At 43.7% G+C, this 21,078-nt stretch overlaps 1 protein-coding gene across 1 annotated transcript in view; it reads left to right on the top strand.

The window, feature by feature from the left end:
- Nucleotides 1-16,708, top strand: part of KPNB1 (karyopherin subunit beta 1) — a 29,301-nt gene extending 12,593 nt beyond the window's left edge. Inside the window, exons 10-22 of the mRNA XM_058703793.1 lie at nucleotides 1,289-1,513; nucleotides 2,659-2,850; nucleotides 3,627-3,757; nucleotides 6,217-6,364; nucleotides 6,690-6,761; nucleotides 7,953-8,097; nucleotides 9,306-9,388; nucleotides 9,887-9,994; nucleotides 10,364-10,507; nucleotides 10,620-10,725; nucleotides 11,369-11,483; nucleotides 12,480-12,641; nucleotides 13,563-16,708. Of these exons, the coding sequence (XP_058559776.1) occupies nucleotides 1,289-1,513; nucleotides 2,659-2,850; nucleotides 3,627-3,757; nucleotides 6,217-6,364; nucleotides 6,690-6,761; nucleotides 7,953-8,097; nucleotides 9,306-9,388; nucleotides 9,887-9,994; nucleotides 10,364-10,507; nucleotides 10,620-10,725; nucleotides 11,369-11,483; nucleotides 12,480-12,641; nucleotide 13,563 (1,632 nt within the window). The 3' untranslated portion in view covers nucleotides 13,564-16,708. The remainder of the gene's footprint in view (nucleotides 1-1,288; nucleotides 1,514-2,658; nucleotides 2,851-3,626; nucleotides 3,758-6,216; nucleotides 6,365-6,689; nucleotides 6,762-7,952; nucleotides 8,098-9,305; nucleotides 9,389-9,886; nucleotides 9,995-10,363; nucleotides 10,508-10,619; nucleotides 10,726-11,368; nucleotides 11,484-12,479; nucleotides 12,642-13,562) is intronic.
- The last annotated feature ends 4,370 nt before the right edge of the window (nucleotides 16,709-21,078 follow it).

Genomic DNA, 21,078 nt, shown 5'->3' on the forward strand with positions numbered 1-21,078 from the left:
TCATAAAGATGGGGGTATAAGGGATATATATAGAAGTGTATTTTATAAGGAGTGTATCTTGGCATCGTTCCCTTTTGATTTGGGGCATGACAGTCTTTCTTGGTGTGGTGTTTGGAAAGATTGTGTATCTCCTCCCTCCTGATACATGTAAAATATTACCAGAGGGCTGGGAGTGCTCTGAGGAAACCTTGTTGTCACTTTGAGCACTGCAGAATTTCCTTGGAAGCGGGGAGGTTACTTGGTTTTAGGAAAGTACGTGACTTTCAATACAACAATCTCAAAAGATAAGTAGAGACGTATTTGGTTTGAAGTGGACTGGGTTCTCTCTCAAGTTTTCGTCTCATCTTTGAGTTTTACAGCCACTTTTTATCTTTTGACCTTAGTGTCTTCGCTTTTGTATATTTTTGTTGTGTTTTTCGCATTTGGGAACAAATCATTCTTTAGGTGTGTAATATCCTGAAGGTGCCTAAGGCAGCCTACCTTAAATTGATTGTGTGGTGTGAGTAGCCACAGTCAGGAAGCTAGGCCTTGAATTCTAGTTTCCGGAGAAATGCGAGTGGAATCTTGGTTTTGACGTTGGTTTTGGTTTAACTTTTCATTGAACTGTAATAATTATTAGCACACCAGAAGCTGCCTCACGGCTTCTTCCGAGTCATTCACTCCCTCACCTTTACTACCGTAAATTAATTTTGACTGAATTTGGGCTTTACATAACTAGAATCATACGGCATATACTCTTGCTTTGCCTTTCACTTGCTGTGTGTCCCAGTTTCATCCTTCTTGTTGCATGTAGCGGGAGTCGTCTGTGTCCTTGTGTAGTATGAAGTGGGACTTCCCTCTGTCTGCATCACAGGCTATGCTGCGATGAGTCTTTCTGGAAGAGATTCAAACAGAAAGGTTTTCATGGGGTGGCTCAGTCGGTTGAGTGTCCAACTCTTGATTTCGGCTCCGGTCACGATCTCCTGGCTCATGAGATCGAGCTCTGCGTTGGGCTGCACGCCGACAGCGTGGAGCCTGTTGGGGATTCTCGCTCTGTTCCTCCCCTGCTCACGTGCCTGTGTGCTCTCTCAGAATAAATAAGTAAACTTTAATATTGTATATACGTATATATACGTTCGTACGTGGAAAGGTTTTATATTTTATGTACATCCGCAAAACTTCAGTTCCAGTGACATCTGGGAGTAGTCAGAAGACCTTTGGAGGTAGTGATTTTTTTTTTTTTTTTTTTTTTTGAGTTGAAGTGATTCTTTGAACAAAAACTGAACTAGTGCCACATTCTCTTCATCAGGACGAAAATGACGACGACGATGACTGGAACCCCTGCAAAGCAGCAGGCGTGTGCCTCATGCTTCTGGCCACCTGCTGTGAAGATGACATCGTCCCACATGTCCTCCCCTTCATTAAAGAACACATCAAGAACCCGGATTGGCGGTACCGGGATGCAGCAGTAATGGCTTTTGGCTGTATCTTGGAAGGACCAGAGCCCAATCAGCTCAAACCACTAGTTATACAGGTGAGGCTGGGGGCTTTTAAATGGGATATTTATTACTTGAGCTTTTTACTTGAGAGTGTGCCTTTATTTTAAAAACAAAACTGTACGTAGTCCTCCACAAAGGTAATTTCTGGATTGTTAACAAAACTCAGGACTTGACAGAAAGGCAGAAAAAGTCCCCTTTAATCACGTGCTGAAGGATAACATTCTTAACTCTTAGCGTTGATCTGTGTCGCTGTCTTCTGTGTGCACGTATGTGTGTGCGGCAGGATGGGCATCTTCCTGTGCAGCAGTCTCAGGACTTGTGTTTTCACTTACCTGCTGTGTCATAAACCTTCCCCGTAATTTTTATGTGATGATTCTGTCCTTGGGACACAATGATATCTGTGTAACGAAAAGTCTTGTGGAAACAGGGTGTTTATTTTACTATTACAAAGCGCTACGAGAGCCCATTGGAACGGAGCGCAGTGCGGTGGAACTCGGCCTCTCCCAGTGGAGCCACACGCCATCGCCACTGCGTGGAGGTGCACCACCTGAGAGATTCGGCGGAAGTCTGCTGGAAGCTTTTTCTTGCTAGACTTTTTTTTTTTTTAATTTTTTTTTTTTTTTAAGGTTTTATTTATTTTTGAGACAGAGACAGAGCATGAACGGGGGAGGGGCAGAGAGAGAGGGAGACACAGAATCGGAAGCAGGCTCCAGGCTCTGAGCCGTCAGCCCAGAGCCCGACGGGGGGCTCGAACTCACGGACCGCGAGATCATGACCTGAGCTGAAGTCGGCCGCTTAACCGACTGAGCCACCCAGGCGCCCCTTTCTTGCTAGACTTCTAATAAAACTCTCTGCTGGGATTTGGTGAAGAGAGGACTGTTTCACTTTTCCTTTTGTTTTGATCACACTGTTGGATACAGGACAGACGTATCTTCTAAAATGACACACTGTCTTGATGCTTTGGGTTAAAACCCAACCATCAGGGGGCACTGGGTAGCTCAGTCAGAAGACCGTGGGACTCTTGGTCTTGGAGTCGTGAGTTGGAACCCCATGTTGGGTGTAGAGAGTACTGAAAAAAATTTTTAAGGAAAAATCCCAACCATCGGCATTTCCCCCTCCGAGGTGTCAGTCGACATGAATCTTAATCTTTGCTTCGCTTTGCTAATTGCTATTTTTGCAGGCTATGCCCACCCTAATAGAATTAATGAAAGACCCCAGTGTAGTTGTTCGAGATACAACTGCGTGGACTGTGGGCCGAATTTGTGAACTGCTCCCTGAAGCTGCCATCAATGATGTCTACTTAACTCCCCTGCTGCAGTGTCTGATTGAGGGCCTCAGTGCTGAACCCAGAGTGGCTTCAAACGTGTGCTGGGTAAGGGCTCTTCTTTCCACTGAGATATGGAGCTGGGCTGAGCCATGGGCAAGGAGGTAGGAGGTGTGGGAGAGAAATGGGTCTACCTCACTGGAAGGCCTTTTCTGAATAGCATCTCCTTTCTCATTTCTTCAATTAAAATGTGGGGGATGCCAATTGCATGAGCCAGTGGGAGCTGTTGACTCATGGTGAACTGGTTCCCAAACCATTTGGAACAGTCATGCTAACCCGGTGGGAAAACTATCTGGACCTGGTTTTCTTTCTTCAGTTGCTTGGGGAACAAGAAATTTTGATTAAGGTAGAGAGTTGCTAGCTACAAAAAGTACCATTGCTGAGAAGGGGGCAAAAGAGAAGGAAGGTAGGCGGCCCAAGTGCTGAGTCAGTGCAGGCTGAAGGTAGTTCATGAGGGACCTTTGGGGGTGTGGGGGAGGAAGTTCAGACAAGGAAGGAGTGGGGCTAAAAAGCCTTTCTGTAAGTGGAAAAAGAAATGACGTAGTGGCAGGTATTTGTGGTAGATGAAAGAACTCTGCTGCTGAGAGAGTTTGGGGTGGGACAAACAATATAAATAAACAAATACATAAATATTTAATTTTAAGGATACCTCTTGTTAAGTGATTGTCTTAGGACTTTGACAGGAAAAGTTGAGGATTCACTAGCATTGATTTATTCTTAGGTCAGTTGGAAAGGAACACTGCCCATAGTATGTTAAGGAGAAATGAGGTTGTCCTGGGGAGGGGTTCTTTTCAGGACTAATGTTGACTCTGTCTCTGTCTAAGGCTTTCTCCAGTCTGGCTGAAGCTGCTTATGAAGCTGCAGATGTGGCTGATGATCAGGAAGAACCAGCTACCTATTGCTTATCTTCTTCTTTTGAACTCATAGTTCAGAAGCTTCTAGAAACTACAGACAGGTGACTGATATATACAGAAGTGGGTGGTATCTTTGCATCCAAATCCTTTCGCCTTGTGTGTGGTGGGGGGCGCCTCTGTATAACCTAATCATGGGAACATAGTAACAGGAAGCATTAAAAGAGTCTTCTGGTACACTATTTGTTTAAATAAGAGAAAGGGACACCTGGCTGGCTCCGTCGTGAGAGCATGCAACTCTTGATTTCAGGGTCATGAGTTTGAGCCGCATGTTGGGGCTAAAAAATAAGAGAAGAAAATACATGGGCGCCCTGGTGGCTCAGTCGGTTAAACGTCTGACTTCGACTCAGGTCACGATCTCACAGTTTGTGGGTTTGAGCCCCGCATTGGGCTCTGTGCCCCTCCCCCACTCACACTCTGTTTCCCTCTCTCTCTCTCAAAAATAAACATTTAAAAAAAGAAGAAAATACAGACTATGTCTACCTTAGAATGTTGAGGTTACAAGTGAAGTCAGAAAATAGTCTCATATAAAGAGGAATTGGTCTAGAGAGATCCCTTCATTTTTCAGTGTCTACTGGTAACAGGAGCCTTTGATTATGGTATAAAGGAAATCGTAGCTCTTATTACGGATTTAATTGCCACACCAGATCATTAATTACTACTTTTTAAAATAGGTGAAGAACTTGGCATTAAAATGCAGTTGTTTTACAACTGAGCTTTTGATGGGCGCCTGGGTGGCGCAGTCGGTTAAGCGTCCGACTTCAGCCAGGTCACGATCTCGCGGTCCGTGAGTTCGCGCCCCGCGTCAGGCTCTGGGCTGATGGCTCGGAGCCTGGAGCCTGTTTCCGATTCTGTGTCTCTCTCTCTCTCTGCCCCTCCCCCGTTCATGCTCTGTCTCTCTCTGTCCCAAAAATAAATTTAAAACGTTGAAAAAAAAATTAAAAAAAAAAAGAACTGAGCTTTTGAAAAAAATTTTTTGAAGATTTATTTTTAGGGGCGTCTGGGTGGCTTAGTCGGTTAAGTGTCCTACTTCAGCTCTGGTCATGATCTTGTGGTTCATGGGTTCGAGCCCCATGTCAGGCTCTGTGCTGACAGTTCGGAGCCCAGAGCCTGCTTCAGATTCTGTGTCTCCTCTCTCTGCCCCTCCCCCACTGTGCTCTGTCTCTCAAGAGTAAACGAACATTAAAAATTAAAAGAAAATATTTTAAAAATAAAGATTTGTTTTTAAGTAATCTCTACCCCCAATATGCAGCTCGAACTTAACCCCAAGAACAAGAGTGACATGCTCCACCGACTGAGCCAGCCATGCGCCCGTGAAATGTAGTTCTAAGGGGTTATAAGTTGGAACGACCTTTAATTTTGGTTGTATGTGAGCTATACTTAAAGCCATGCTCAAAAGAAACCATTAGGAAGAAGGCTGGGTTTAAACTCTTCCATGCTTCCTTAGTTTATCTTTACTTCTCTGATCAAGAGTATATATAATACTATCTTTCACAGATGAATGAAGAAAATTATCTTTTTCTTAGCTATTCAGGCAACGTCTTCATTTGTCCACATGCTTTCGTCTACATTTTATTTTTATCCCTTCCCCCCATAAACCTAAATTCTTTTTTTTTTTTTTCTTTTAATGTTTATTTTTTTTATTTTTTTTTTTTTTAATTTTTATTTTTGGGACAGAGAGAGACAGAGCATGAACGGGGGAGGGGCAGAGACAGAGGGAGACACAGAAGTGGAAACAGGCTCCAGGCTCTGAGCCATCAGCCCAGAGCCTGACGCGGGGCTCGAACTCACGGACCGCGAGATCGTGACCTGGCTGAAGTCGGACGCTTAACCGACTGCGCCACCCAGGCGCCCCTTAATGTTTATTTTTGAGAGAGAGAGAGGGAGACACAGAATCTAAACCAGGCTCTAAGCTGTCAGCACAGACAGCACAGCTCACGGGGCTCAAACCCACAAACGGCAAGATCATGACCTGAGCCAAAGTTGGATGCTTAACTGGCTGAGCCACCCAGGCACCCTTCAGCATTTTAAACTAATTTGTTTCCCTATAATTTCAGCCCATTTCCAAAGAGTTATTCTAAAGTTTAACCAGCTCTGGAGACCCATAATGAAGATAGCCGTTGGCTTCACAGTTGAAAATTTATTTCCTGGTTGTATTGTGTTGTCAAACTCAAACCACGTTTGCAACCGTACCAGTTCTAGGATCCTTATTTTCTTCCCTTTTTGTTTTTTTTTAAACGTTATTTTTGAGTCTGTAAGTGGGGAAGGGGCAGAGAGGGAAACAGAATCTGAAGCAGGCTCCAGGCTCTGTGCTGACAGCTCTGGGCTCAGACTCACGAACCATGAGATCATGACCTGAGCTGAAGTCAGATGCTTAACCGACTGAGCACCCCCCAGGCGCCCCATAGGATCCTTATTTTCTTTGCAACAAGGTCTATGTCATAACAACTCTATTCTTTTTCTCAGGTGAGACTTTAAGATTGTTGTTGTGTCTTCCTTACAGACCTGATGGACACCAGAACAACCTGAGGAGTTCTGCATATGAATCTCTGATGGAAATTGTGAAAAACAGTGCCAAGGATTGTTACCCTGCGGTTCAGAAGACTACTCTGGTTATCATGGAGCGACTGCAGCAGGTGCTCCAGATGGAGGTGAGACTGGGCTTTCCTGGCTTGGTCGGAGGTGGGAGGCCCATCCTCTCTTCTTGGTGTTTGCATTTACGTATAAATATATATTTTCTCAGAACGATGTAAGGCTTATACAAAAAATGTTGCCTCTTTAAATCTGCATTGCTCATCCCAGTTACTTAGACACATCACATTATATACATCTGTAAGTTTTTTATTTCCTACGTTAGAATCAGTAAAGATTATTTAACGGTCTTGCTAAACCCAGCAAAAATGGAAGCATTGAGGAAGTTCAGCGCTCTTTTAGAAGGTGTTTATTCAGAATATGATGATCTTCTTTTCTTTGTAGTCCCATATCCAGAGCACATCGGATAGGATCCAGTTCAATGACCTTCAGTCTTTGCTCTGCGCAACTCTTCAGGTACAGTGGTGCTTTATCGCTTACCAGTTCTGAGGCTGATCAGAAAGTGTTCTCTTTTCTTCTCTGTCCGTAAAGACAGGATTTGTCTTTTGCCCAGTTTAGGGGAGGAAACTGCTCGTTTTATGATGTTGTACAGCTATGTTGTGTTGGCAGCTTCCAGTCTTGGTTTTTTTAGTGGGTTGTCCAAATGCAGCCCAGCCAGATTTGGCTCCCAGCTGTGGTTCACTCGGCTAAAAAAATGAAGCCTTGAGTTTTTCTGCCATCATCTTTTGAAACAACAGTTCCTATTGGAAGCTATATTATAATTTATGTCATTTATAGTACCTGTTATTCAGAGTAGTCTTTTGAGGGGAGACCGGGAATCTTTAAATCCAACGTCACTCATTCATGACTGGACTCATGGAGTGGCTGAGGTGCTATTCCCTTTTTTAACCAAAGGTAGGAAAACCCTGGAAATTGTCTAATGCTTACATAGGTACTAGGTTTTAGTATTGAGTGATGCTAACTAGGTCATCTTCCCTATGAACTCTCTTTTCTTTCTTAGCCAAACTTAATTTTTTTTTTTTTAAGCTTGACTGTTAAGGTCTTTCTTTAGTTATCCGACAAATGCAGGAATGATCTGGTAACATTAGTTGAAACAAATTAAAGGCTAAGGAGGGAGGTTTGAGGAGTACTGAATTAGGATAATTCAGTTGGCTTTATTTTATCCAAGCTATTTCTTTCCTGTCATCTGTAAATAGGTTAGGATATAGGAAGGATTGCTTTTTTGTTTTATGAGTAGGAACTATAATATAACCTGTTCTTCTTTAAAGCTGAAGTAAATTCAAGTGCCATTCCAGGAAGATTGGAATATGGAGGCTACTGATGGGTTTATCAGACATAAATGAAATGCAGAAGAAATGAGTTTATGTACCATGGAAGATCATCTTGTGTTCATTCTGAATTGGGGAATAGAAGGGATCTTAAAATGCATGTTTTGTTGCAGGTGATTTACACTGTGAAAGCTTTTGATTACAAAAAGTGTATTTGGCATTTCCAAAAAAAAAAAGAAAGCTAGAAAGTCAAGGAATTTAATTAATTTTTTTTTTTTTTTTTTTTTTTTTTTTTTTAAGGAAGGTATGTTTAGTGTTCTGATTGGAAGGTTCTGATTAGAATCAACAGATCCTGAACTCTTTCTTGTTCATTTCACAGAATGTTCTCCGGAAAGTGCAACATCAAGATGCTTTGCAGATCTCTGATGTGGTCATGGCCTCCCTGTTAAGGATGTTCCAAAGCACAGCTGGGTCTGGGGGAGTGCAAGAGGATGCCCTAATGGCAGTTAGCACACTGGTGGAAGGTCAGTGAGCCAAAATTGGGCAGGGAGTGTCTTTAGGGTATGGGAGTTTCAATGGCCATGGGAAATTTTTGACCAGAGAAAGCATAGTCCTGTCTTCTCATTTACTGGGGCATGACTGGAGTGCAAAGTTGGGTTGAATATAAGCGTAACTTTGTGTATAACTGCTTTGCCACTCTCACTGAAATAAATGGGGGGCCAGTTTGCATCTCAGATTGGCAACTGTTTTGGGGAAGAAACTATTGTCATCTACCCCATGTTCGTCAGGTTCCTTTTAACCCTGAAAGTCTACTTGCTTTATTGAAGTTTGGTTCCTTTCAAGGATGGAGGAAGGAAAGGTTTCTGTTTACTTTCCTGGAACTTGCTACCTTCTGGTTCAAGTTGTAATGCTTCAGACTCCGGGTTGACACATCATGCATGGTCCCTTGTATGGGATGGAGTAAAACTTTGAGAGTTCTAGGAATTAATTGGTTTTCTGGTTGTTATATGTCTGACTATACAAAATTGCTTTGGGGGAGCCATGTCTGCTTAAGACTCTTCGAAGGGCCATTTAAAAGCACATTAAAGAGCACTTCAGAAACCTGGCATGCTTCTTCAGGGATGGCCTGTAAAGTGTATTACCAAGGCCATTACCAGAGGACTACTTCTCCGAGGAGCAGACCTATTCTAGCATAAGAAGCATATGTTCAACTGATCTGGCCACATGTAACCACCCTGACAGGACCCGGCAGTTCATTATGGCTCCCGGAGTGGTGAATTCGGAAAGAAGCCTAGTCTGCTTTCCCTGACTGGCTTGTTAAATAAGTCCTTGATGGGATTGCCCAGGGATGGACCCTGTTTTAAACCTGGCTGCCAGAGAAGACATGTTATAACCAGGTGAAGAGGTGGCCAAGAGGCAGCATTGTTAGCTCATCCAATTCAAAATTAACCCTGACGTTCCGTGAAAAAAACCACTTGGGTTTTTTTCAGCCAAAGTGAAATCCCACTCCGTGGAGATTTGGCATTATCTTTGGGGCATAAGAGTTAGGCCCTTCCAGCACTTAGGAATTTGACTTGTCTGAGAGCCTTAACATCTTCACTGGAGAATTGGTAATTAATGCACGCTCCACCCAACCTGTTGTGTGGAGCGAATACATTTTGGGAGAGCCAGGATGGTTATTTTTGCTCACTTCTGTGATATCCTGTGGTGCTAACAGTTTGCTTCTTTGCAGTGTTGGGTGGTGAGTTCCTAAAGTACATGGAGGCCTTTAAACCCTTCCTGGGCATTGGATTGAAAAACTATGCTGAGTACCAGGTAGTCCATGCTTTTCAATAGAACATGTTTATATTCTCGCTTATACCGGACAGTCATTGTGGTACAAAGTCCAGACAGTCTCGGTGCATTGGCCCTGGGTGTGAACTCCTTATTCTGTTGCCCTGAGTGTCTGAACTCAGGGCAACTCCCCAGAAGTAGTCCGTGAAAAAAACCAAGATATTAGCTGCATCAGCATGGCGCCCTAAGAGCCGGGTTTTTTCCTTCTCTCTCTTTTTTTTTTTTAACCACCTGGCTCTTGCCACCATCGTTCCTGGGGAATACTGTCATTTCTGTCCTTTCTTAATGATAACCTTGGACGGCCTTAGTTTTTTTCCTGATGTACTGGTTGTTAAAATGAACTGATCTCAGAGAGGGGAGGATGTTTTCTTCTTGCACTCTAGGCTCAGGTGATAAAAGGAGCAGCAGCTAAGTAAAAATAATGCCTTACCCGCAGTTGGCCTTTTCCGCTCGGAAGATCATTTCCTGGATTCTTTGCAGGTTTGTTTGGCAGCTGTGGGCTTAGTGGGAGACCTATGCCGTGCCCTGCAGTCCAACATCTTACCTTTCTGTGACGAGGTGATGCAGCTCCTCCTGGAGAACCTGGGGGTGAGTGTCTGCACGCACAAGCCAGTCTACTAGGATCTGAAGAAATCGTCAGTTGGAAACATGGTTAAAAACTCAGTGAGAGGGAACTCTTTAAGTTGCTGGAATGTTGGCTGTAGGCTTATGAAGAAAGGAATTGTTCGTTTTCACAAAGTCATTCCATAAAGTAAGGTTGTAAAGTTAAAGGAACGCATGTGCTCGCTGCATGGAATGGGGGGAGGGGTGGGGGTGGTGCAGGGAAGCCAGTAAAGTGCATACATAATCCCTCTTTTCAGAGATTATGTGGTCTGTACACAGCGTATTAGTAGTCGTCATAGCCTTTGGGCGGGACACGTTGTGACTTTTATTCATTTGCTTTTCTCTCTTTATCAGAATGAAAATGTCCACAGGTCTGTGAAGCCACAGATTCTGTCAGTGTTTGGTGATATTGCCCTTGCTATTGGTGGAGAGTTTAAAAAATATCTAGAGGTCGTCTTGAATACTCTTCAGCAGGCCTCCCAAGCCCAGGTGGACAAGGTAGGCTTAAAAGCTATCTTTAAGTCCAGCCCTGATTGGATGAGGGGGATTTTTGACAGTCGTGCAACTAAAGGCTCTTGGAATGATGGACGTTCTGTTTTGTCTCTTGCAGTCAGACTATGACATGGTGGACTACCTGAATGAGCTAAGGGAAGGCTGCTTGGAAGCCTATACCGGAATTGTCCAGGGACTGAAGGGAGACCAGGAGAACGTGCACCGTTGAGTATACAACCCAGTTGACTCAGTCCAGAGTTCACTTAGCCAAAGGGGCTGTGCCTCTAGTTCTGTCACTTGTGAATGGAAAGGAAGGGGAGAAGGAAGCGCCCTGATGAAGAGAGTTGCTTTGGGAGAGAATATGGCCTTTCGTATTTCTGTTCCCTCTTCCTCTGCTGCTTTGTCTCCCCTTTCTTGGGCATTGTAAGGGATGGGATCCGGCAAGGCTGTGGTGCTGGTTGGCATCTACACCAACCCTGAGTGGCAGCTGTGAGCACATACACACCCCTAGTGCAATTGAATTGAAGGACTGGGAGATCAGATTTCCTCTGTCACCTGATATTTCTGTTACTGACTAGGGAAGTATTTGTCCTTTACCTCTTTTGATACCATGGGCTTAGAGGAAAGGTCCCATTAGTTTCTTCTATATTATTTCTGCTTGTAATAAAAGGACTGTCTGCCTCTTGTGTTGATGTGAAGAATGACATCTTAATCTGCGAAAGGACAGTTCGGTATAACTATGTGCAGCTAATTCTCCCACCTGAAGCCAGCCTTGTGAGGGGGATAGTGTATTTGGAAACTTTGAAATGGGGGGTACAGTCCTGCCAGGGTGGGACAGTTTCATCAGACTTTCTCTTTCTTTTATAGCGGATGTGATGCTGGTACAACCCAGAGTAGAATTTATTCTGTCTTTCATTGACCACATTGCTGGAGATGAGGATCATACAGACGGAGTAGTAGCTTGTGCTGCTGGACTGATAGGGTAGGTTATATCCTATTTCCAGTAGCTAAATAGAACTTTTGGAAAATCCGAAGACATGTGGTAAAGAATTTTGAGGGTAGCCTGGATGGTGATTGTGTACTTCTTTGACATGGATATTTCTTTTTTTAGTGTCTGTTTATTTTGAGAGGGAGGGAGAAGGGGCAGAGAGAAACAGTCCTGAGCAGGCTCTGCCCTGTCAGCATAGAGCCCGACATGGGGCTCAATCCCATGAACCATGAGATCGTGATCAGAGCTGAAATCAAGAGTGGGACGCTTAACCTACTGAGCCACCCAGCGTCCTGGTATTTCTTTAATAGAACCCATGGTGTCCTGTTACGAGTTCTCACAGGTGAGAATTTACTCCAAACCTTAGCTTGGGTCTTATTCCAGACTCCAGGTTTCTAATTTCTTTTCGCTAAACTATGAAGTGAGTTCTCAGAGGTATAGGAGCAGCATCAGATCTGTGTCCATCCCATATTCTGAGGCTGGTCAACAGATTGCCTATGTTTAGCCTCCTCTGTTGAGAGTTTCTGAGGCATCATTAGAAGAGAGAACCATGCGTTAGTTGTGGAACCTGCAGTAGTCATCCTCTCTCTTTAGAGTTCATTTTGTGCATCTGTTGAGGGTAGGTGCTCAACTTATCCCTAAAATTTCTTCCAGCTTTAAAAAGCAAGTGAATCCAGGGGCACCTGGGAGGCTCAGTTGGTTAAGTGTCCGACTCTTGATTTCGGCTCAGGTCGTGACCTCACGGTTCGGGAGTTCGACCCCTGTGTCAGGCTCTGTGCTGGCAGCTTGGAGCCTGTTTGGGATTCTGTCTCCCTCTCTCTGCCTCTCCCCTGCTCATGTTCACTCTCTCTCTCTCAAAATAAATAAACGTTAAAAAGCAGGTAAATATGAAGAAACCCACAACTAGCTTAGTACTGGTTTGGAAGGCTCAAAACGTGATAGCAGTGTCGGGCCAAGGAGCTCATTGTCAGGTGTGTTTGTTCTGCACAGGGACTTGTGTACAGCATTTGGGAAGGACGTACTGAAATTAGTAGAAGCTAGGCCAATGATCCATGAACTGTTAACTGAAGGACGGAGATCGAAGACTAACAAAGCAAAAACCCTTGCTACATGGGCAACAAAAGAACTGAGAAAACTGAAGAACCAAGCTTGGTAAGAGCTCATCTCCATTGCCCTCTTCTTTCTACTCTCTTGGGGAGGAGGCACAGTTTCTTCAGACTGTTCCGACAAGGGCTGCCTGTCTCATGGCCTTTTGTTTTGTATCCCTTCCCATATAAGTGCTTTTGAGCCAAGCCTTTGTTCCTCAGGCTTGTACTAGTGGAAGGGTCGGGCATCCTCAATCTTTCCTTGAGCCAAATACTTGATTCCTTGTGGTGATGAAGAGCAGCACTTATGTAACTAGAATTCAGCGAAGGCCCCGCATGATTTTGGGTCCTAATAAAGTCATCGGTAATGGCATTTTCCCAGAATTTTCTTTTCTACTCGCTATTCCCTTCCTCCTGCTCTTTATACTTTTTTTTTTTACTGCAGCGCTTTTAGACATTGCATAGTTCTGCAGAAGATATCCAAAGTCAAGAGTTGTGTGACGCTTGCTTTTTTGTTTTTTGTTTTTTTAATTTTTTATTTATTTTTGAGAGAGGGGAGGGGAGAGGCAGGGAGAGAGAATCCCAAGCAGGCTCCGCATTGTCAGCATAGAGGGGCTCGCTAACTGTGATATCATGACCTGAGCTGAAATCAAGAGTCGACACCCAGGCACCCCTGACCCTTGCTTTCAGATGTAGTCTTTATTTTTTCAACTCTCAACATACTCATTGTCTTACTCCAAAGATCTCGATAAAATTGGCTATTTTGAGTTTTATCTTGTTAGCTTCCCTCCTACCCTCTTAGTATAGGTGGTAATGAGAGCAGGTAGCTGGCACATAGGAAGACAAGAAAAACAATTAGTCCTTTTATTAGGACAAACTAGACCGATTCATTTCAGGCTGGTGAGCACTTAATTGTGGGAATCAGAAGCGTTTGACTCTTCCAACTGTATGTGATCTCAAAGTTGACTTGTTTTCCATCTGTTTTTAGATCTGTTACCATTGGGATGATAACCTGAGACCCCCACTGGAAATCTCCAATCTTTTGAAAAACCCGGAAGTGAGGAGTGTGCACGGATGCTGAATGTTTGGGAATGAGAGGATGAGTGAGTGAGGCTTGAAAACACACCACATTGAAAATCCTGCCACAGCAGCAGCCGCAGCCGCCAACAGCAGCGCTGTTAGTGAGCTAAGTAAGCACTGACTTCGTAGAAAACCATAACGTCGGCCATCTTGGAAAAGAGAAAAACGATGGATGTATTTGCTTAGGAAAAAAAAAAAAAGGAAGTTCTCTCTTCCCAGGACAGGCTAGAACTAGCTTTTCTGTCTTTTGGCCGGTGCCGAGTGGAGTGACTGGTTTGGGAGAGGAGGAGGGACTGGGTTCAGCTGTGGTGCTTTGTTGTAAAAGGCAGTCTGGCCTTTGCTACTGACAAGAAAGATGGAGCCTGGGTCTCAAGCCCACCTTTGGTGTACCATTGCCACACGGTACTGTACGCGTGCCGGCTAAAAGGAGGGTGAGGGATTCTTTACGGTCTGAGAATGAGTGTGTGTGAGTGAGGCGGTATCCACATTCTCAACTTCAAGTCATTGCAGTTTCTTTTTCCCAGAAAAAAAGGGGTTAGATGTTGCATTTCATAAAACTAACCGAAGTCCTGTCTACTGATGCAGCACAAGAGATGTGTAAAAAAAAAAAAAAAGAAAAAAAAAGAAAAAAAAAAGGAAAGACGCTCTTTAGGTTTTGTTTTTTGTTTTGTTTTTTTAATTACCTTCTAGGGAAAACACTGACGAATGGTCAGAGCTCCCGTATCCTGATCTTTTCATCAAGGCGCCTTTCCTAATAATATGGTTCAACTGTGAATGTAGAAGTGGGGGGGAGGGGGGGAGAAAAAGAAAACTCTGGAGTTAGAGGATCTAGAAAAAATTAAAATACAATTGTTACAAATAAAGAATGCAGACTTCAAAACAAAAGAAAGCCACAACCCAAACAAACCAAAATTTAGATGCTCAGAAGTAGCAGCACAAAAGAAAAGGTCTCTCCTGACATGTATGGTGGCAGTCTGAACACCCCCAGAAAATTGTGCCAAAGAGTTTAAAAACAAATACACAATAAAAGTAAACACACGCGCACACACACAGACACACACAGAGCAAACTTCAGGTAACTATTTTGGATTGCAAACGAGGATAAATTTAATGTTCAAACAATCTGATAAAATAACCATTTGGAAACTGCTTGGCCTTCTGTTCTCTTTTATTTGATTGACTACAATGCGGTATTGGTCTCTTGCTGCACTTCAAAACCAACTAATCAACAAAATAAAACTTAAAAAACAAAAGTATATATATACATACATATATATATACTAGGACTCTTGTGATGAAAATGGCACTTGAAAAAGGTTTTATTTTTCCACTGAAGTTGAAGATTAATAAAATGGTGTCAGACATTCCCCTGGTCACACACTTTAATATTTTTTTAAAAGTGTGATGTGCTATGAGAACCATAAAGCAGACTTCGCTATTTTCCCTTTTACAAGGGAACAGGGCACCCGGAATTTTGGGTTTAGAATCTTTCAGCAATAAGGAGGGATGTCGGCGAGCTTTGACCCCCTTTTGGTTTTTGCAGTTACTAGTAGTTTTTTGCTGGCATTTTGAATATGCTGCTTTCAAAAACACCAAGGAAGATCTTTAATTGCTTCCTGGTGTTTGGAGGATTAAAAAACAAGACCTTAAATTCCCACTTTCATTTCCATTCTAGCAAAAAAAAAATGTGGGCTTACATTTTTCTCTTTGCCATTTTCCCCTCCCCATCCAAGCCTTCCATTCATAAGTGGGATTGGCTCGGTTTTGCTCATCCATATGGCAGCATCTCTAATCGCTCTTGTACAGGGTATCAGATATTGTGCCTTTTGGTGCCAGGTTCAAAGTCAAGTGCCGATCTATGAACCAGTGTACAAAAAAAAAAAAAAAAAAGAAAACACAAAACACAAAAAACAGGTGTTTGAAGGAAAGACTCCGTTGTGAATAAAGAGTTTGTACCACCTGCTAAGCCCTACTAAGAAGAGACCTGACCCTCTAATCCCGTTTAAATGTTAGTTGTCCCTTGAGGAGAGGGTGATGCACTAACCATTCCTGATAGATAGGGGTTGGTCAGGGCTTAGGGAGGGGGCAGGAATGTTGGGGAGAAAAAAAATCTGATCATTCCTCAGTGCTACCCATTTCTGTCCTGTGTGGGCTGCTTAGCTAGACAGCAGGAGAATAAAGTACACCGAGAACCATAATGGAAACAAAACCTTCCGTGTGTTTTGTCATGTTTTGTTCCAGGGAAGCAGTTGACAAGTGCTGTTACTAATGCTTTCTCCCAGATCCATTCAGTGATGGAGAGGAGGAAAATGGGCTGGTTGGACTGTGGTCTTGGTGCCTTGCAGGCGTTCTACACTGGTTATGCATTTAATCCTCTTTCCTAGTTACTTTTGGCTAGTGGGTTTTCCAGAGTCTGGGCTTTTTTACCCTTAATCGATTGTACCACCTAAGGTAACTGGGTGCAAAATGCATTCAGTCCACTCTCACTGTCTGGGCCTTCCCCACCCTAGTCTTGGCACATTCCTTCAAGAATGTAGTTACCGTCTGCTTGGGAAGATGTCAGTGCAAATGTGAAGCAAATGGGCATCGGACTAGGCTTTGGTTTGCCGTAAGTGGCAGCTGCCTATATCAATTACGATTACATTTATTAATTTTGCTTTTCATTTTCCTGGTTCCCCTCAGCTCCCCTCTGTTGAAATGTTGAACTTTGGACTGTCAGAGGCAACTGTAATCTTGCCTTAGGGACTTGCGGAGAAAGGGAGGGGAAATGCTCAGTGTAGTGTTTTCACTTTCAGAACCAAGTAATCTAGTCACGCTGATATTTAAGAAGTGTGTTAGTCCGACTTTTATGAGAAATCTCAACTCCATCAGCTTTTGATAGCATCTTGGTTTTGAAACACCTTCAGTCTGTAATTGGCATTCAGAATGCCCTTGGCATGCCAGTCTGTGATGGCATTAAAGACCTGTTAAAACACTTGAGCCCAACTTTATTAACCAAAACTGATACCACCATCTTTATCTTCTAAATAAAGTCCGCTTTATTTTTATTTTCAACATTTTGCTGCTTCATTTTTGGTTCCACATGGTGTCACCTTGGAGGCGAAATGAATGGTTTGAAAGAAGCTGGAACGTGTGGTGGTGATGTGCGTGTGAGTTGGGGAAAGGAAGGACACATCGGTCTTAAAAACAGACACTGCGTAGTGTGATGGGAAATGAGTGAAAATAACTGGCCTACAAAGCGGTGGGGAGGAGGTTTTTGTTCCGAGTGCTTCTGAACCTGCAGGAGATGGTCTCTGTCTTGTGCATATTTTTCAGGCGAATCTGGTTGGTTTAATGGCTCCTCCAAAATTGGCTTTTGACATGGCTCGCAGTGTGTATTTAATTTCTACTTCCACACCCCGCCCCCCCCCCCCCCCGAAATTTGTAGAGGGAAGAACACTAACTTGGGATTTAAGAGATTAGGTACGTTCTTCACTGTTGCTTATTAGCGTAGTGATGCCTGCAGGCTACTTTCTGGGTTTATGTTGGGCAAGTGAACTGAGGGCTGACCATAATTTTCCTCCCTTAGCCTCCATGTGGCCTTCCACTTTTCTGATTGCACCCCCGTCAGAAAGTTTTGATCATGCATACCCCCATGTGTTTATAAATTATATACCTGTACTACTGTACCCCTATATTGTGTAACATAAGACACAAAAATAGATATTAAAAAGCGATTATATGAAAAATACATAAATAGAAGTTCTAATATTTTATTTCTATGCCCAATTTTGGAGATTACTGGGTTATAAAGGGTAACTTCTAATTCTTCTAAGACATTAAATCCTGGGCAATGGCAGCCAACCAAGGACATTTCTCCAGGGAACATGCACCGAGAGAAAAAGAATGATACCGGTTCGTGGCGCAGGGAGGGGCTGTTTCTCCCAGGAATTTTTTTCTTCCTTTTCAGGAGTTCTCCAGGTAATTCCCCGTTCCCACATACCCCTCCCCGACAAACACTCAAGAAGCACACACAGTACGAGGCTACGGTTCCACCTGGCCTCACTAAGGGTTCCAGCTCCGACCTGCCGGAGGTGAAAAACACTAAACACTGAGAAAATGTTATGTGTCCCGTTGTATCAATTTTCACACCAACTTTAGCAATCACTGTTCTCATTTTCCTAATGAGAAAAGAGGCGCAGGAAGACATTCATCAGACCACGTGGAGCTCGAATTCAAAGCCAGGTGTCTCAGATACCAACACCCAAGCTTGTCTCACATTTGCCCTAGACAGATGCTGTCAGTGCCTTAGCGATACAAAACGAGGGTCTGTGCTGTCCATATTTGTAATGTGCCATGCATTTCCTTCACAGCACTATCTAAAAGTCTATTTTAAATTTTTTATTGCCGGTTTTCCCGATTATAATGTAAGCTCCCTGATGCAGTGACCTTGGCTGTCTTCCTTACCACTGTATCCCCAGCCTAGAGCAGTGCCTGATATATAGCAGACCCCTTCAATAAATACTTGTCAGTACAGTTCGGGGAGTTGCCGGAAATGCATCACCTAGCAGTATCCAGAAACCTGAGAAAGGAGGGCCTCAGGATACCAGGCTCCCAGCTCTTCCCCCTCCTCATTTGCTGGATGACTTCAGGCTAGCCTCTTAGCCTTGAATTAGCTGGAGGAATGGGAACAAGATTAGTCAGTAGCCGCTATATGGTGTCTGTTTCATGCACTCACCCAGTGCCAGGCTTATAATAAGCATCTTATGTAGAGTGGTAGAAGTAATCCTCATCAACGCTGTAACCAAGGTACCAATTTAGTCCCATTTTATAGATGAAGAAACAAGCACAGGGGAGGGGCTAAGAACCTTGCCGCAAGTCACGTGGACTAAGGCGGTGCTTGTCCCACTGGGCGGCTGCAAACCACGTGGGATGCAGTGGAGCCTCTGCTCCCAGCGAGCTTACACCCTGCGAGCAGGGAGATCCCTGGATGAAGCGTTCTTGGAATTAAACAGCAAAGCCGCGTTGCCTTGATTCAATAATGAGGTCCGCTGTTGACCTTTTGACGGTGGTCAAAGTCTTAATTTAGGGGTCAGGGGTGGCATTTTCTCCTAAAATCAACTTACCTCCCAATTGGGAGTTTGAACCGTCTCCTCGTACTTACACGTCTTCCCACTGAGCCAGAAGATTTTTGGGAACCAGGGTTGGGGGAAGGGTGTTAGAGGTGCCTGGTGGCCAGAAAGGCCACAGGGCTGCTGAGTAAGCTCTATATCTGAATTACCCGGGCGCTGTCAGCTGATCCTGGGCAGCACAGCCAGAGCTGTTCCCTCTCCCAGGAGCCCCTAGGCCGTAAGTTCCTGAGCTGAGCTCTCCTCCACGTGAAAAGGACCTCAGCTGAAAGTACATCTCAGCTCTGGCACCCGGACTGAGCTCGGGCTGCAGGGGGGCAGCCTGTCACCATCCTGAGGGAAAGAGAATGAAGAAATGACTCTGTATGAATAATCTCTCCCTGTTATTTTCTGAGCTTTGCCCTTCAAAATATTGTACAGTCTTTTGAGTATGACCGTGGGCAAATTCTTCAACTTCCCTGAGCCTCAGTTTTGTCATTTTTCTTTTTCTTTTTTTTCTTGAGAGAGTGTGAGCAGGGGAGGGACAGAAAGGGGGACAGAAGATCCAAAGCAGACTATACGTTAAGAGCAGCAAGCCGATCGTAGGGCTGGGACCTACGAACTGCAAGATCATGACCTGAGTCAAAGTTGGACGCTCAAGCCACGCAGGCACCCCTCAGTTTTGTCATTTGTAAGAGAGAGATCCCAGTGAAAGGTAGCCCATATAAAGCTCTTAGCACAGTGACTTACCATGCACTAATTAATTGATCAACAGCTATTATTATGTGCCAGGCACTGTTCAAGGCACTGGGGATGCAACAGTGAAGGAAGCAAATAAGGAGCCCCATCTCCTTCTGATGGGGCTCACGGTCTAATGAATAGCGACAAATATTAAGTATTCAAAAATTCAATATAATAATTTTAAAAATTCTATAAAAAAGTTCTGTTTGGGAAAGAGCAGATATGAACATGGTCTTGGAGAATATGAAGCCATTAAAAAAAAACAAAAAACAAAAACTACACACAACTATTTCCACTCAAGTCTTGCTTAATTTGATTACAGGACGTGTGTTACTGCCACAGGAATTTGGGAATTTGTTGAAGGAATGAGTCTTCTTTTTTTTTTTTTTTAATTTAAAGTAATCTCCACCCGCAGCATGGGGCTTGAACCCACAACCCCCCAGAGATCGAGAGTCACATGCTCCAACTGAGCCAGGCAGGTGCCCCAGAGGAATGAGTCTTTCCATCACTGCCCAAACCTCTGATTTGATGGCAGACCAGTCCCTGGATGGTTCTGCAGCAAACCCTAATTTTCTAAGGTTTAGAACCTGAGGGCTAAGGTGGCACCCAGACCCTGCACTGTCTGTCACGTGTGGCTAATCAATTTTCCTGCCTGCCTGCTTCTATTTGAGTCATCTGGGTTTTATTTTGATTCACTCTCTTTGCCGGCTGCTAATGCCACCTCCTCCTACTCTTTTCAGGCAAGGTTGGGACAGGAATGACAAAGTTTTTCTCCAGAGCAAGAGTCCTGGGAATGGGAGACAGGCTCTCCCTGATGGTTTCCACGGAGGAAACATGCAAGGGCGACTCGGCCCTGCTTTTGTGGTCCTTTCCTGCTGGGCCTGTGAATACCATGTAGAAATGTTTTACCACTCCTGCCTGACCACCACTCCCTCTTCTCTCCTTCTCCCACCTCACTTCCCCTTTCACCAAAGGTTTTTACCTTTTCCTGTCCCTGTTATGATGAGCCCTGATCATTCAGACCAATCTCTAGCTTTCTCAGATGAAGAAACTGGCCTGGAGAGGTGAGCTAATTAATCCGAAGTCACTGCCTCATTCATTTATTCATTCAACCAAGCACACTCCTTCTTACCCTTAAAGATGTAGCTTAACAGTCCAGGTGTCCATTGATAGATGAATGGATAAAGAAAATGTGAGATATATATATATATATATATATATATATATATATATATATATGCATATACATACACATACATACATATCTATGTATATATATGTGTGTATATATAGATAAACATACACACACACGCACAATGGAATATTATTCAGCCATTAAAAAAGAATGGAATTTTGCCACTTGTTAACATGGATGGATCTAAGGAGTATAATGCTAAGTGAAATAAACCAGAAAAACACAAATACCATACGATTGCACTCATATTGGAATTTAAGAAACAAACAAACAAAAAAAACAAATGAACAAAGGGGGAAAAAAAGGGAGAGAGACAAACCAAAAAAACAAGACTCTTGGGGTGCCCGGCTGGCTCAGTCCAGTGGAGCATGTGACTCTGGAGCTCGGAGTTGTAAGTTGGA

Source organism: Neofelis nebulosa, chromosome 16 (genome assembly GCF_028018385.1).
Source record: "Neofelis nebulosa isolate mNeoNeb1 chromosome 16, mNeoNeb1.pri, whole genome shotgun sequence".
In the NCBI taxonomy this organism is placed as follows: domain Eukaryota; kingdom Metazoa; phylum Chordata; class Mammalia; order Carnivora; family Felidae; genus Neofelis; species Neofelis nebulosa.